The 16004-nt window shown below is 52.7% G+C and overlaps 2 protein-coding genes across 5 annotated transcripts in view; one reads left to right on the top strand and one right to left on the bottom strand.

Moving 5' to 3' along the window:
- Positions 1 to 11134, top strand: part of CDAN1 (codanin 1) — a 23296-nt gene extending 12162 nt beyond the window's left edge. The window contains exons 12-29 of one of the 4 annotated variants that reach the window (XM_019644950.1): positions 1954 to 2074; positions 2208 to 2354; positions 2464 to 2630; positions 3012 to 3099; positions 3316 to 3405; positions 3598 to 3652; positions 3894 to 4027; positions 4111 to 4214; positions 4453 to 4611; positions 4968 to 5031; positions 5208 to 5286; positions 5474 to 5622; positions 6808 to 6915; positions 7041 to 7104; positions 7266 to 7447; positions 7670 to 7777; positions 8463 to 9858; positions 10113 to 11134. In XM_019644950.1, the coding sequence (XP_019500495.1) occupies positions 1954 to 2074; positions 2208 to 2354; positions 2464 to 2630; positions 3012 to 3099; positions 3316 to 3405; positions 3598 to 3652; positions 3894 to 4027; positions 4111 to 4214; positions 4453 to 4611; positions 4968 to 5031; positions 5208 to 5286; positions 5474 to 5622; positions 6808 to 6915; positions 7041 to 7104; positions 7266 to 7447; positions 7670 to 7777; positions 8463 to 8588 (1945 nt within the window). In that variant the 3' untranslated portion in view covers positions 8589 to 9858; positions 10113 to 11134. Of the gene's footprint in view, positions 1 to 1953; positions 2075 to 2207; positions 2355 to 2463; positions 2631 to 3011; positions 3100 to 3315; positions 3406 to 3597; positions 3653 to 3893; positions 4028 to 4110; positions 4215 to 4452; positions 4612 to 4967; positions 5032 to 5207; positions 5287 to 5473; positions 5623 to 6807; positions 6916 to 7040; positions 7105 to 7265; positions 7448 to 7669; positions 7778 to 8462; positions 9859 to 10112 lie in introns of those variants that run through there. The other 3 variants (XM_019644951.1, XM_019644952.1, XM_019644953.1) reach the window with 3 other exon arrangements.
- The window catches only part of STARD9 (StAR related lipid transfer domain containing 9), a 110754-nt gene continuing 105709 nt past the window's right edge, over positions 10960 to 16004 (bottom strand). Inside the window, exons 28-34 of the mRNA XM_019644955.1 lie at positions 14417 to 14534; positions 14181 to 14305; positions 13895 to 13959; positions 13556 to 13758; positions 13273 to 13352; positions 12906 to 13064; positions 10960 to 12425 (exon numbers count right to left, since the gene is read on the bottom strand). Of these exons, the coding sequence (XP_019500500.1) occupies positions 12324 to 12425; positions 12906 to 13064; positions 13273 to 13352; positions 13556 to 13758; positions 13895 to 13959; positions 14181 to 14305; positions 14417 to 14534 (852 nt within the window). The 3' untranslated portion in view covers positions 10960 to 12323. The remainder of the gene's footprint in view (positions 12426 to 12905; positions 13065 to 13272; positions 13353 to 13555; positions 13759 to 13894; positions 13960 to 14180; positions 14306 to 14416; positions 14535 to 16004) is intronic.

The raw sequence follows: 16004 nt of genomic DNA, 5'->3' as shown, positions 1-16004 counted from the left end.
CATAAAATTATTTTCGTTGCTACTCTATAACTGTAATTTTGCTACTGTTATGAATCGTAATGTAAATATCTTTTTGTTTTCCGATGGTCTCAGGCGACCCCTGTGCAAGGGTCGTTTGACCCCCAAAGGGGTTGCAACCCACAGGTTGAGAACTGCTGCTCTAACTTATTCATTTCAGTTATTGTCTTCATTCCTGACTGGTTCTTTTTTACAGTTTCTGAACCTCTTTGTTGAGGTTCTCACTGAGATAATCTATTCTTCCCCTAAGTCATTGAGCACCCTTATAACCAGTGTTTTGAACCCTGTATCTCTAGATTCCTTGTCTCCATTTCATTTAGTTTGTTTTCTGGGGTTTTGTTCTGTTCATTTGGGACATGTGTCTTTATATTCTCATTTTGGCTGTCTCCCTATGTTTGTTTTTATGTATTAGGTAGATCTGCTACATCTCTCAGTATTGGCAGAGCAGCCTCATGTAGTGGGAGTCTTGTGAGACCCAGTGGCATAGTCTTCTGAACACCTGAGCCGGCTGCTGCAGGCGTGTCCCTGTGTGGGTTATGTGTGCCCTCTTGTTGTAGTTGAGCCTTGATTGCTGTTTGCACATCAGTGGGTGGGATTGACCCCCAAGTTGACTGCCTGTGAGGGCTGACCATGACTATAGTGGACAGGTTTTTGTGTGGGGGCTGACTCCATGGTGTGAGAGTCACTTTAGTGGAGTCTGGTGCCAGCTGAGTCTTCCCTTCAAGTGTGTCGTTTGTGGCGCCGATCGGGTGCTGCTCTGATGTAGTCCGAAGCCGGCCACCAGATGTGTTGGTTCCAGAGCCTCTTGGCAGGGGCTCTGGAACAAACCAAGGTCAGCCACCATTTGTGCCCCGCTTGGGGCTGCCTGGTGGGAGCTCCAAAGTGATCTGCATTATGTTGCCACTGTGCCAGGCTTGTGGTCGCTTAGGTGGAGCTACGTTCCAATCCAAGACTAGCTTCCGCTTATGCCAGGCGTGAGGGCCACCTAATGGGAGTTACAATGCAAGTGGAGAACAGTCGCCACTTTTGCTGGGCTTGGGTTACCTTAGCAAGAGGTACAGGGCATGCAGAGGCCATCTGCTGTGTGGGGTTTGGACTCCTTGCTCCTTAGGGGGTGCTTCCGCAGCCAAGGTATCCATCCTGATCTTTAAGCATCACACAGTCCACCCCTCCTACCAGTCTTGACATGGCTTCTTTATATCCTGAGTTATAGGACTTCATTTTAGCTAGGTTTCAGGTGGTTCTCAGTGATGGTTGTTCTATAACTTAGCTGTAATTTTGATGTGGTCGTGGGAGCTGGTGAGCATAGCATTTACCTACTCTGCCCTCTTGACCTTAAGCTCTCCTTCTTTCACCCGTGTGGGTAGTCACCTCATTGCTCCTTGGCCACCCCTCTCAGCCCAACTGAGCCTTTCTGCCTGGAGCCCCTCTTGTCTATTCTGGTTTTGTTTGTTTTTTTAATTGGGAAATTGGGGGATGGGAACGGTGCTGGGGAATTGGGGAAGGGGAACAGACAAGTTCTGTCCTTTTTGTTCTTCAGTCGTTGTGGAGGACGTTGCTTCACTGGCCCAAGTTGGCACCATCATTGTGCGCTTCCTGGGTGAGGCAGATCAGTCGCTGGCTTCTGGACGGCCACTCACTGCGGCTACTGGCCGCTCACGCTGGCTGCTGGCTACACACGGTAGCCCATGGCAACCCACTGCCACAGGGGCTGCAGCCTACGCCGTCGCCAGCGACTCACGGCAGCCCAGCTCCAGGTTGAGCTGTTGTTCAGCATCTTAGCTGTGGAGGGCAGTGTCACTGGCCCTCATATGTGGGATCCGAACCGGGGCCCTCTGGTGTCCCAAGCCAACTCTTAACCAATGCGCCACTCGGCCGGCCCTCTATTCTGGTTTTTACACCTCTCCAAGTGCCTTTATTTGCTCCCCTTCCTAGCTTCCAGTTTAATCAGCATCTCATGGATAGTCTGAGTTTGAAGATACGGGAACTCAACGGCCTTGTTCTGCCTCAGCCTGAGCCTAGTGATGAAGATGGGGAGTCAGACGTGGACTGGCAGGTTAGAAAGCAAAACGGAGCTGAAGGGGTTCTGACCTAGAAGGGCAGGGGTATTTTCAAGAACTTTGTAACAGATTTGTAATTCTTTTAGAATCCTTATGCTGAGGACCTTTTACTTCCCTAATCTCCTGCAGGGTGAACGGAGGCAGTTTGCTGTGGTGCTGCTCAGCCTGAGGCTTCTTGCTAAATTCCTGGGCTTTGTGGCTTTCCTGCCATACCGGGGGTCTGAACCACCCCCGACCCGTGAGCTCCAGGACTCCATTCTGGCCCTGAGAAGCCAGGTGAGTGGGAGCTCTAGTAAGGAGGGAGCCGGGAGGAGCTGCAAGGCCCTGAGTTAGAGGGCACCCCGGTCTCGAGACCTGCCCACCGACTGTGTTCTGGCCCTGCCAGGTGCCCCCAGCCCTGGATGTGCGGGTTCTGCTGCAGCAGGGGCTGCGCGCGCGTCGGGCGGTGCTCACAGTGCCATGGTTGGTGGAGTTCCTTTCTCTCGCCGACCACATTGTGCCCTTGCTGGACTATTACCGCAGCATCTTCTCTCTCCTGCTCCACCTACACCGGTGAGTAGAGAAAGGGCAAGACGTAAGAACGGGTGCAGGCAGAGCCTTTCTGCGGCTGCTGCTTATAAAGAGGGTTGAGTAGCCTGTGCTTCCTGTGGGACCACCGCCATAACCAGCCCTCAAGGTAGAGGCAGGGTTTGGTCCACAAGGAAAGACACTGGGCACTTTGCTCTTTCATTGGCTCTTTTCTCTTCCTACTGTGGCCCAGCCAAGAGGTAGTACAGATCTGGGAGGGGGCACTGCGGAGATCTGGTCCCCCGCACGACAGCAGTCCCTTTTAGGTCTGCTTTTCAGAATTAACTTCCCAGGCATAGCTTTCTTTAACTGCATTGCACTTCTTCCTTTGCATAAGTTGAGCTGACACCCTCGTTTACCTTTTAGGAGCTTGGTCTTGTCGAAGGCAGGTGATGGGGAGATGTGCTTCCTGAACAAGCTTCTGCTGCTTGCTGTTCTGGGCTGGCTGTTCCAGGTTGGCAGACAGGAGGGGGCGGCCACTGCAACTGGAGGTAGTTGGGCAGGGGGATGTCTGGGTCTGATCAAGGTCAGGGCCAGATGATGAAGGTTCAGAGGTATGGGAAGTACCATGTTTTCAGAGGAAGATTGCCCAAACCCTGGAGCCACGAAGTGGAAGGTGTAGAAGCTCTGAAGGCTGATTGGAGCTTGCACTGCCCTAATCTCTTGCCAGATTCCCACAGTCCCTGAGGACCTGTTCTTTCTGGAAGAGGATCAGTTGGATGCCTTTGAGGTGGACGCAGTAGTTTTAGAGCATGGCTTGGTAAGTGTTGGGGTCCAGCCAGTGCCATGGGATTCACAGAAATAAAGAAGGCAGGCTGGCAGAGGCCCAGCAGGAGACAAGCTAAGATAGAGACTGAACTCACATAACGCTCATACCCGACTGTCCCGCTTGTGGCGCACTGAGAAGAGAATCCTGCCTGCCTTCCCAGCTCTGGCCCGTTCTCTCCCGCAGGATGACGTGCCTGTGGTGGACCAGCACCTGCTCTACACCTGCTGCCCCTATATCGGTGAGGATGCTTGTCCTCTCTCTCCTACCTCCCCCCACCCCCCAGTGGTCCTTAGTCCTTAGACTGTCCCTTCATGAGTACCCAAAAGGCACCCCATGGGTCTAACACCCTAATATGTCGTTCTATTTTTAGGCACTCCCCAGGTGCCTCAGCCTCTTGACTTCACAGATGCTTAAAGTCCATGACGCTTGGGGTGGGGGGTGGGTTCTGTGAACCAAGCACGTGGTCTTCCCTGATGCAGGAGAGCTCCGCAAACTGCTCGCTTCATGGGTATCGGGCAGCAGTGGGCGGAGTGGGGGCTTCGTGAGGAAAATCACCCCAACCACCACCACCAGCCTGGGAGCCCTGCCTCCGCGGACCACCCAGGGACTGCAGGTACGGGCAGGGTGAGGGCAGGGGGCCGGCCAGTGGGGAAGGGAGAGGGAGCCTTTCACTGAACTGCCTGCTCCTCCTCACAGGCACAGCTGGCCCAAGCCTTCTTCCACAACCAGCCACCCTCCCTGCGCAGGACTGTGGAGTTCGTGGCAGAGAGAATTGGCTCTAACTGTGTCAAACATATCAAGTGAGTATGGATTGAGGGTCCCAGGCTCATTTCCATACCATTTCCCCTTTTAATTCCTTGTTGCCAAACTGAGGAAAATCAGTTGGGGAGATGGTAGGGGTGCTGAGGACAGCATAGGGGAAGGCTTAAAATTGCTAACATTCTTTGAAGTGTGCTCTGACAAGGTTTCCTTGAATTTGCAGCCCCTTTCTGATCCAACCCTTCCAACTACCTCCAAACATTGCTGTTCCTACTACAGGGCCACGCTGGTGGCAGATCTGGTGCGCCAGGCAGAGTCGCTTCTTCAAGAGCAGCTGGTGACGCAAGGACAAGAAGGCGGAGACCCAGCCCAGCTGTTGGAGATGTTGTGTTCCCAGCTGTGCCCCCATGGGGCCCAGGCATTGACCCAGGGGCGGGAGTAAGAGACTCCAGTCTGTTCAAACCCTCTCATCTCCACTCTCTAAGCTTTTATTTTTCTGATTCCCCCCCCCCATATCCTTGATTCCACATCCTTCCATGTTTTCATTCTTTGTGTTTGCCTCCTCTGTAAGCTATCTTTGACTTGAGGGTTTTGGGGACACAAAGTCCAAGTTGAACTGGAAGAGCAGGTGGGCGGGGCTCCTGTCGCCCTCAGCACCTGGGGTGGGGCGGAGGGCTGGTGGTGCTCCCCTGAGGCAGAGCGTCCCTGCTCATGTGATTGGTGCACTCAGGACATGTCCTTCTGTGAGTCAGGCTGACATATCTAGATGTCACTGACCTCCTGCCTCTCCTCAGGTTTTGCCAAAAGAAGAGCCCTGGTGCCGTGCGGGCACTGCTCCCCGAGGAGACCCCAGCTGCTGTACGTAGGAAGGTGGCCTGGAGCTAGTGGGCTAGGCGGTTGGTGTGGGAGAGGTGTGCGTGTGTGAATGTGTATATGAGGCTGCTGCTGGTGGTGGGTCAGCCCTGGACTTGGGCATTCGTCATTGTCCCCAATTCTCCCCTGGCCCCTGACTCTTCAGTCCTTCTGTGTCACAGGTTCTGAGCAGTGCAGAGAACATTGCTGTGGGGCTTGCAACAGAGAAAGCCTGTGCTTGGTTGTCAGCCAACATCACAGGTAAGGTGTAGGCAAGGGGTGGCTGACGAAGTGACTTTTTCAGAAGTGGACTGGCAGGAAGCTAGAGGCCATGTGGGGGAGACGGGACTCAGAGCCGGCTGGACACGGTGTAGGGCATGGGTAGGCATGGTGAACCCGTGCGGGGTTGCTCTGGTCACCCCTTTTCCGTTCTCCCTCTGACCTGCAGCGCTGATCAGGAGAGAAGTGAAAGCTGCAGTGAGCCGTGTGCTTCGAGCCCAGGGTCCTGAACCGGCTGCCCGGGGGGAGCGGAGGGGCTGCCCCCGTGCCTGTGAGCACCATGCTCCCCTCCCCTCCCACCTCATCTCCGAGATCAAAGTACACGGCTCCCTACTCCCTTTGGCTCCCCTCCCCCACTCCCTGCTCTTTTCCTGGCCTCCCTCTTCCATGTCCGTGTGCTCTGGTACTTGTGTTGCAGCTTTGCGTGTTGTACAGCTAGTTCCCACTTTGTTTGGTCCTGAATGGGATGAGGTAGGACAGGGCTGAATTGAATGGCTTTCCTAATTGCTCTTCTGACTTTTGGTACTTGAATTACCCAAAAGGGGAAAAGGGGAGAGAGTAGATGTGAAAACTGACTAAATACATATTCCACAGGTGGTAATGGGGGTGGGTGGTGAATGGCTGTCTAGTGTAGTAGGAAAGTCTTTAAGGGGAAGTCACCTGGTATTGGAGTGTGATTTCAGAAATGTTCTATGTGCAAAGTGATGCTTGTTTAGTTAACAGGCAAGAAAAATAATCTATGAGTGCTTTTAACTTGAGTTTTTAAAAATCAGAGACTGTCTAGAGCCAGGGTCAGCAAACAGCCTGTGGGCCAAATACAGCTTGCTGCTGCTTTTGTAAGTAAAGTTACTGGAACACAGGTTTGTTCATTTACAAATTGCCTAGGGCACCTTTTGTGCTGCAGAGCAAAGCTGAGTAGCTGGGGCAGAGGCCTTATGACCTGCGAAGCCTTAACTACTTACTGTTTTGCCCTGGTCTGGGGTAGTAGTGTAAGAGTAGAGATTTGGTCTAGGGACTAAGAAGGAATGACTGAAATGGGAGAGTGTAGGGAGAAGAAAAGGCTAGGTGGCCTTTAGCTACTGGTTTTTAATATCCAGTCTTACTATACTGAAACCTTGGTTCTCCTGAGAAGATGAACAGAGAGCATGAGGGATAGAAAATACTGCGTGTATGCAATAGGATGGTCCCCCTCAACTCTTTCCAAATAGACGCTCTCTGGGAATTGGCTAGGTATGGCTTTGTCCCAAGACGAGTGACATCTCTTGAACTCTGGCAGCAGTTTCCTCAGCTTACCTGCTCCATCTTTTCCCTCTGTGGTTGTTCACTGGTTGCTTCTCTCAGCTGTGCTATCCTGCCCCAGCCCGAAGTCTAAGGGCACCTTGGCCCAATCACTTCACCCCAGGGGCCCTGTCTTCCTTTTCCTTCTGCCTTTCTCCACTGGCTAATCCCGCTCCAAGCCACATTCTCTGTGGCTCACTTGGCTCCTGCCCCTGCTGTCTCCAGGATGTATTGTCTTTGGCCTCAGGCCCCCGGGACCCTGAGGAGGGAGTGTCCCCAGAGCATCTTGAGCAGCTCCTAGGCCAGCTGGGCCAGACACTGCGGTGCCGCCAGGTGAGACAAGGCAGGATGCTTTCATGGGCATCCTGTCCAGTGCCTAACCACCACAGCTGCTTAGGCTCAGGGCTGCTCCTCTAAAGATGGTGCTCATGTCCGCGGTCTCCTTGTTTTTTCCCCAGTTCCTGTGCCCACCTGCCGAGCAGCATCTGGCAAAGTGCTCTGTGGAGTTAGCATCCCTCCTTGGTATGGCTCCTTTCTGTCACCTCACTCTCTTGCCAGATCCCCCAGATCTCAGGGTTGGGTACGAGCAAGATTAGAATGAAACTTCTGCTCTCCTTCCTCCCAGGGGCTGGCCAGTTGACCCTGCCTCCACTTCTTAAAGCTTGGCTTTCCTCTCCCCATAGCTGCAGACCAAATTCCTGTCCTCGGGCCCCCGGCGCAGCACCGGCTGGACAGAGGGCAAGCTCGAAGGCTCCTGCACACGCTGCTTTCCTTGTGGAAGGACGACTTTCAGGTGCCTGTTCCGCTGCAGCTGCTGCTGAGCCCAAGAAACGTGGGACTTCTGGCAGACACTCGGCCTAGGGAGGTGAGCGATGGGGGCACGGGCAGGCTTAGTCCTCTGGGATCGTTCTTACACGCACCACTCACCCCAAATGTTACAACCTTGATTCCCCCTTTTCTGTTCCGTGCTAAAATGGGCTCCCTTGCTGGTTAATCTCAGGTCTTCCTCCTGAGCAGCTCTGTCTTATCAGTCAGGGTCACTGTGCAGTCCTGGCCACCCTGACCTCCTCCTGTATGTGTGTTGCAGTGGGACCTGCTGCTGTTCTTGCTCCGGGAGCTGGTAGAAAAAGGTCTAATGAGACGGTCAGAGATAGAGACCTGCCTGGACAGCCTCCGTGAGGCCCAGTGGCCAGGGGTAAGGAGTCCTCATCGCTTACCTAGAGAGAGAACGGGGTGTCATATGTCCCTTTTATCCTGAAAAGGGGCAAGTGATGGTTGGTGCCTGGCACTTAGCATCTTCCCAAAGCTCAGTGGATTTCTGTCAAGTGTCTTCAGGACCACCCTGAAATGTAGTGGTTGTTCTGGTAGGCCTTCTTCACATTTGAGCAGATACTGTATGAAGGATTGTCAGTGGAGAAGGGAAAATGGAAGGCAGGTAGTTGGAGAACACGGCATAGTGAATGTGGGTTTGTAAAATCCATAACCTGGATTTTAATCTCGTCCAATACTTAATGTGATTTAGGACAAAGAATTCATCTTAGTTTCTCCATCCATAAAATGGGAATAACTTGTACCTCCTAGGGTTTGTCAAGATGAAATAATGTGCATATTAAGTACTCAGATGGTGATAAGCACGCAGTAGATGGTTCTGAGCCTCTGGTCAGCATTCACTCCCCCTGCCAGAACTTGAGCATCCCGAAGTACTTAATGGGACAAGACTTCAAGTCCATTTCAGTGTAGAAGGCAACTGGGAAAAAATGAGCTAGGTTGTCTCCTCACTGGTTAGCAAGGGCTTGATACTTGGGATTGATTTTTAGTAGAAAGGATGAACCATCCAGAATTAGCTGTTGCCTTTTCTGTCACCATTTTTCTTCTTGTAGGACTTCGCTGAAGAATTAGCAACACTGTTCAACCTGTTTCTAGCTGAGCCCCAGATGCCAGAACCCCAGCTAAGAGCTTGTGAGCTGGTGCGGCCAAACCGGGGGACTGTGCTAGCCCAGAGTTAAAGTGGGGAAGTGGCCCTGCTGTCTCATCAGAACCCTCAGAAGGAAGCCCCTGCCACCCCAAGTGCCCCCTGCTGACCCTGCTGGGGCAGGAGTAGCTGAAACCAGGCTGCTTGCTCCGTGTGAAGGAAGTGTGGCTGCCTGACCTCCCACCGACTGTAGGCCCGCCACCTAGAGGAAGGAGGAGGGTTCACCTGAATCAGGATTATAGTGGAAAAGCCCAGAGACTCCAGTCCTGCAGCAGAACAGTTGGCGATTATGACTTGGAGACTAAATGAAATGACGTGTGTGGACTTGAGTGCCACTTACTGCTGTCCCAGCATCTCTTAAGGCTGTGGTCTGGGAAATCATGACAGAGGCAAATGACTTTGCTTAACTTGTGAGTAAAGTTAAAAACATGAATCTTGGGCGTCTACATTCTCTTACCACCAGGAGCTGGACTGCTGTCTCCTTAAAAATGCACAACAGATGAGGTGGGTCCTCCCGACAGAAACCCGGCTCGCCCCCTGCACACTCCAGCTTCAGTCCTGTGCAGGTAGTAACAACCCTAGCTCCATCCAGGGGCCAAGCACAGGATAGAACACTAGAGCTTTTTAAAATAAACTCTTTTTCTTTACCGAGGGCTTCATGTCTAGTTATTTTCACCTGATTCTTCCCTGTAAAAGGCTGCAGTCTCGGGTTTGGCTTGGAGGTGGGCGTTGATGGCAGAGCTGTACCAATGGCGTGGCCACCCAGTGATGACTACCTGTTCCAGCACATGAGACCCTCCAAGCTAGAAGGCCTGGGGTCCGGTAATTCATTGCTGACAATACTGGCTGCTGTGCAACTCCCTTGAAAGGTTTAGTATGTTTCAGATAGGTTTCCACTCACCAGATACTCCCTACTCAACTAGATGGTGGGGCAGCTCTTATTATGCTTGTTAGGGCTGTGGAGGGTGGGGGTGATTTGGCTCAGAACAAAAGCATTCTACATGTCTATAAATGATCCACTGGTTTTTGACGAAGAAAACACTGCCTTGATAAATGTGCATTAAGTTCATTCCTGTAAAAGTCACGGTTTTTCTACTTTGGCCTTGTGTTGAGATTCAGGCTCTGCTGTGTTAAAAGGTACCCAGGGAATCCTACTGAAATGGCTTACAAAATCCTGTCTATGCATACCTGTGCATTTCTCTGGGGACATTTTCGGAGATCTCCACCCAAGGAAGGGTACGAGTCTCAGCCCAGAAGGCTCTGCCATGTGACTTAGGAAAGCTGGCAGGGCGCCCTTCCTCACAGTAAGTCCCACAGGGTGCTCTCTCAATCACCACTCGAATCGTGCTTCTGTCCAGTCAGGCTGTGCCTTCCCTTCAGCTTATCCTACCCACTCCTTTAACAAGTTTCTACAGCTGACCTTTTTTCTTAGTCTCTTCCTTTTCAAAGGCCTTTATCGTTGTCCATTAAGTCCAATTTATATTACAGAAACTCAGGAAGTTCTGCATGCCTGGGAACCAAAAGAGCTTTAAGAAATGCTTTATCTTTCTGTACCCAGTAGGTGTGGCTGAAGGAAGGCACTGTCCCAGGAGGCTGAGCCCTGAGGTAAGCAGCAGCTACTTCAGACACAAAGCTCCGAGTGAGGTGGGATGGACAGGCAAGCAGGAGAAAGCCTGAAGGCCAAGGATGCTGGGTTAGAGGCCGCTCGGTTAAATGGAGCACGGGCCCACTTCAGGAAATCAGCGCTGGCCTGTGTGAACCTTACCCACGCTAGGCCGTAAGGTAACCTAGGAATTAGAGACAGGCAGCCAATGAGCTAGTGAACTAACAAGGTTCCTTTCTATATATCTGCTCTCCGTTATGTGTTAAAAAACAGTGGCTTTCAAAGTGGGGCCCAGCCTGGGGTGTAACAAGTTCTTCAGGTGATTTTGATGTACATGAATGAAGTCCGAGAAACGCCTGTCTAAACCAAAATCTGACTTCATCATGACCATGGAGGCCTCTGCATTTTGCTACAGGCCTGGCGTGTGCCTTCTCTAGCAAGGGGCCAAGGTCACCTCTGGGCTACCCATATGTTTGGATTTCCATTGCTGGCTCTGCCTCAGAAGCCCCAGAGGTGCACACCCGTTAAAGAGCTTCATTCCAGGGGACCATGGTCACCGTTAGGTGTGGCAATGACTTCTGGAATCCTCCCTCATTGTTCGTTTTTGGGGCTACAGCTGGCTATAATTGGACAACTAATCTGGTTGCTATTTACGTGCCTTTAAAGCAGTGCCGAGCTCGGAGGCGCTCAGTATACCCATGTAAACTGTGTAACTTGAAACTGGGCCACGAGGAGTTACTGCCATTATAATCTTCAGGCTAAATTCTGAGCTCAAGTGACACACTTAGGCTACCTTCACTAATAAAAGTACATATCAGAATTTTAATTTATAAGTGTTCTGATTGTTTCAATCAACAGTCTTGATAAGTGATTTATATGAAAATAGATGGGAGTACATAAATAGCATGTTAAATATACCAAGTGTCACCAAAAAAATTAACCAGAAAAATAAAAGTTTAAAGGCAATTAAAAACTTTCAATCAACAATATATAAATAACTTAATCTGAGGTAAGAAAAATCCTGCAAACACTTTTAGAAAAATAAATCTCTGCTGTACTCGACAGAAATTTACCTTTTTGCCACATCTTGATCCCCATATGGTCGTCTTCTTCCACAAAGATTCTGGGCACCAGAACTGAGGCTGGGAGTCTCCCACCCCTACCACTTCCAGCTAACCATGCAGAATATGCAAAGCGCGCACACCCTCAGCCAGGCTAAGGTAAAAGAAAACCATCCGTCCTAGAATAGCTGGGCTACTGCAGCAGCGTGGCGTGCTCACAGACCACTGAAGGCTGGGACCAAGGCTCTGAGGTAAGGAATGGAACTGGGCTTCATCCTAACAAATCACTTACCTCCCCTAGGAGTTCATTACTTTCTCGCTGGTCTTCAAAGGACGGGTTGTCATCTCTGAAATTCCTCTTGTCAGCAGCCAGCGTCTGGTTGCCCACCTTCTAAGTCCCCCATCCTCCCTTAAAGAGCTAGGCCCCAGCCTGAACTCAGGTCTGTCCAACCTGCTTCTACAGTGGTCTTCTCATTCTACCGAGCTCTGCTCAGTACTCCTGGCTGAGGCAAAGACCCAAATGTCCTCTCCTGTGAGGGAAAGGAAAAATTAATAATAAAGTGGTAAAACTTAAAGGAGAAACGATTCCGAATCTGTGTTCTGGTTTGTGCAGCAGTTTTTTAAACCAGCTTTCTGCTGGGTATTTTCTAACAGCCCACCCCATGGTGGGACTGAATGCTAGGGGCCGATTCGTAGCAGTCTTAGCCAATGGCTGCCTCCCTACCAGCTAAGCAAGCGCCATGCCGAGCCCTGCAGGCTCCCTGCTCCGCTGGCTGTGCCCAGTCCTGGTCCTCAAGCAGCTTGGCCGCCACATGGTCCCAGAAACAGGAAAGAAAGGTGAGAAGTTCAAGGAGGTGAGTTGAGCTTCATTTGCTCGGGACGGCCACAAGCTCAGGCCCCCTCGCCGTGCACAGACGCCAGCTGTGACCAAGTACTGACTGGGCTTGCTGGCAACTCGAAGCCGAGTACTGTCGGCCCAGTCGGGCACAGCAGGTAGCCTCGGTCGGCTCTTCTTGTATCAGGGTGGAGAGTAACAAGAGCTGCCCCGGTGTCTCTGGAGCGTCCTGGGCCTGCATCTCAGCAGCACCATCTTGACAGCAAGATGCTAACTACCGAGGAAGGAAGCCAGTCTGGCTATAACCAGCGGCTGCTGTTTGATGAAGGAGCTTAGGAGCTGAGGGGGGAAACCAGGAGCACCAAGTTCTACCTGAAATAAAGCAGAGATGGGAGTCAAAGGTGTCAACTCCAGAGTGTGTGTGCCTGGGCACACCTCAGCCCCCAGCAGTCCCCCAGGCTGTCGTGATGGGAGAGCTCTTCAGACTGCATGGTCCTGGAGCTCACAGGCCCTGGGCTCTTCTATTCTGATCTAAGCAGTGACTTCACCTCCCGATAACAAAGGTCAAGTCAGGGAACTGGGAGAGTTGAGTAGAATGGGTCATGCTCACTCTGTTCTGCTGTGGACCCTGGGAACAGCCACAGGAGGCTGCTGGGCTCCGGTAAAAGCAGCTTCAGGAAGGCTGACCAGCCCTTGTCTCCTTCCTCCTTCCTGATTCCCCACTGACTCCCCTTACTGGGACCCAGGAAGCCCTGGAGTCTTCAGCTCTCGGGTCACAGAGCCTGGGCACTCGAGGATGTTGAGCAGGAAACTACCGTGGGGCTGTGAGGCTGGCTGCATGGGGTGCATCACCTGGGCCAAGTAGATGACTCTGGTGGTCTCCTTCCCTTCCACGGTGAGGGGCTGCAGGATCCAGGCACTGGGAAGGATCTCCCCTCGGACCATCTCTCTGCTGGGTCTCGGCATGGATGTGTCATATACAGACTGAGCTGCCATGATAGACAGGTGCCCCTGGGAGGACAGAGTGATGTGAGTGATCACGCCGACAGGTTCCAGTGTGGCACTATCACAGAAGGCGGCACTGGGCCGGCCTCCAAGCCACCTCCACCCCCACCCAACTTCCTTCCCCCCGAGGACCGGAGGCCCATCAAGATCCCTTCTCACAACACTGCAGCCCAAGTTCTTCCCACAATAGCTTTACCACAAGCAGGGCAGGCACCTCTTTGGCTTCCACGCAGACACAACAGAAATCCCGCGGCTGCTTCAGTGCACACACGGCGGGATTGCACACCAAGTACACTGGAGGGTCAGGGGTAGGGAGAGTCAGCAGATGCATGGACACACCTAGTCCTAACCTCCCCGGCCCAGGTACGCCCCAACACTCTATCGTTCCACATCCCTTCACCCAGCTGGGTCGTCTTGAGGTCGTCTCAGTACCCAGCCTCCCGAGAGGGCTGCCTCTGACGTGCTACCTGAGACCACAGACGCCTCCGGGGGCTTACCCAGGTTGATGCTGTTAGTCACCCGCTGATGCAGCCTCACTGTCTGAATGGGCTTGTGGTACAGGGGCCACAGGGTGGGGTCACTCACAGCTGCCCACACGTGAGAGAGCGGCTGGGACAGCACACCGGCCCCCAGGAAGCCGTGCCGGGTAGAAGAGAACATTTTGTAGTAGAGCTGCACTGCCTGCTCCTCACCTTGATAGCTGGGGACAGTGAGGATAAATGAGGAGGACGGGTGAAAACGGGTTCCAGGCTCACAGAGCAGCAGCTCAGGATGGAGAAGGGAGAGGAGGCACGCAGGACAACGCGGTTAGGACCAGACACCACAAAGGCACTCACTTCCAGCCGGCTGCTGCCTGGCGGCTGAAGAGGTTGTGCAGATCATCTGAGCAAGCGGCCATCACCTAGGGACACAGTAACCACACCCAGATGAGTGGGTACGGATACACCAGACCCTCGGGTGAGTCGCTCGGGCCAGCGTTTACCAAAGCCCCCTTTTGTCAAGACGGAGAGCCACTGAAGCAGCCCGCACAGCCTGGCTGGCCTCCGCCCTCTTCCCTTTTCCCTTCCCCCCCAGCCGAGGTCTGTTAAGGGAACCACGGGGACAAGCGGCGCGGCTCCTCACGTCAGTCACAGATATGTCCACGATGTGCCTGGCCAGATCCTGGTAGGAGGAGGAGGAGAAGCTGGTCCCCAGGCTGGACAGGCTGGACGGCGAACAGCAGCAACTGCCCAGGGAGGCTCTGCGGCCTGCAATGAAGGGGAGAGGGGGCTCTGAGATGTCAGGGCCTCCAGAGGCATCGAGCAGACCTCAGCCCCAAGTCCGCACACCAGGCAAGTGGCTGCGCCCCCACCACTCACTGTGGGCTAAGCTCTTCCAGGCAGACCCGGCCAGATTCAGGTGACTATTCCTCACTGCAGAGCGGCCCCGCACATCCCCTATCCAGGAGTCGCCAGAATCAAGCAAGTTTGTGTCCCCCTGCAGAAGAGAAGATGCTCAACACCAGAGCAGAGGAAGAGAGAGATCAGAGTGCCAGAAAGCCAGTGCAGGATGATCTCCTCCACCTCTGAAATGCACCAACAGTGCCCAACATAAGGACTCAATGAAAAAGACCTTCCCCATTGGGGTTACAGGAGGCTGGATGCCCCAGAAGTCGACAGCAATAGAAACCAGTTCCTGGAAAATCTCGCCCTTCAAGCCATAGGCTCAAAGGTTGCTTGTGGGAAAGTTCCAACAGGGCTCAGGATGAACTGGAACCCTCTGTACCACTGTGGCAACAGGAATGAGGCCATGGCTGGAACTGGGTTTAGTGTAGCCAGCAGACAGCCCACATGGGAGATGGCAGGGGGAGGGAAAGCAAGGGGCTGGGAGAAGCCTGACCTGACCCTTCGTCCGGCCCCAGGGTCAGCAGCCAGGCCTAAGATTCTAATCTGGAACCAGATGGGGATGATCATCCAGATCTGGAAACGGCCACCTCACCTTTACCTCAGCCAGCAACTCAGTGACATGACCCTAGACCTCTGCTGGATCTAACAGGCACCCACCGTCCTACCTATCATTACTGCCTAACCTAGCACGATTTTATTTATTTATTTTTAATTTTTATTGGGAAATTGGGGGATGGGAACAGTGCTGGGGAATTGGGGGAAGGGGAACAGACAAGTTGCTGTCCTTTTGTTCTTCAGTCTAGTTGTGGAGGATGTTGCTTCACTGCTAGCACTATTTTAAAGACAAGAGGAGGTGAATAAAGACAGTTCTATCTCCATCCTCACCTCCTATCCTGGCTGCAACATACAAGTGGCCTTCCCGACTCTAGGCAGATTGAGATCTCACTCCACCTTCTTAGGAACCTTTCACTGCTGATTCCTCTTTCTTCACTTGTCGCCTCCACCTCTCCCTCTTCACTAGATTCTTCCTAGTAACATCTTCCTAGTATGCAAAAATGTCTCCCACCTTTAAAAACCCTTCTCTACAGGTGTCTCTACCCTGCCCCTCACAGACAAGGTTCCTGAAATGATTGTCACCGTTTGCCATCTCCCACCTCTCACTCTCTTCTGAACCCACTCGAATCTAGCCTTTGCCTCACCACTCCACCAAGCAGCAGTCACCGAGGTCCCGGTAACATCCATGTGGCTGAATCTGGTGAACAACTCTGTCCTCAACTTACTGAGCCTCTCTGCACATTCGACTCAGCCAGCCTCTCCCTTTCACTTGAGACAACTTGCTTCCCGAGTCCCCAGGCTTCTGAATCCCGCTTCAGCAGGACTCTGATGCCTGCCCAGTCTGTCCTTTGGGTGTCATCTTTGAGGTGACCGGGTGATGCTCCGACCGGGTCCAGAGCTGGCCCTGTCTTCCCCTTCCAGTCTCAGTTTAAATACACTCTTCAGAGCATCTCTACTGCGCTTCCAGACTGGTCAGGGCCTGTTTTACGCTAGCTTAGCATCCCTT

This window comes from Hipposideros armiger, unplaced genomic scaffold, assembly GCF_001890085.2.
Source record: "Hipposideros armiger isolate ML-2016 unplaced genomic scaffold, ASM189008v1 scaffold_92, whole genome shotgun sequence".
NCBI classification, from domain to species: Eukaryota; Metazoa; Chordata; class Mammalia; order Chiroptera; family Hipposideridae; genus Hipposideros; species Hipposideros armiger.
The sequence above is the reverse complement of the archived record's forward strand: the minus strand, read 5'-3'. Positions and strand labels throughout refer to the sequence as shown.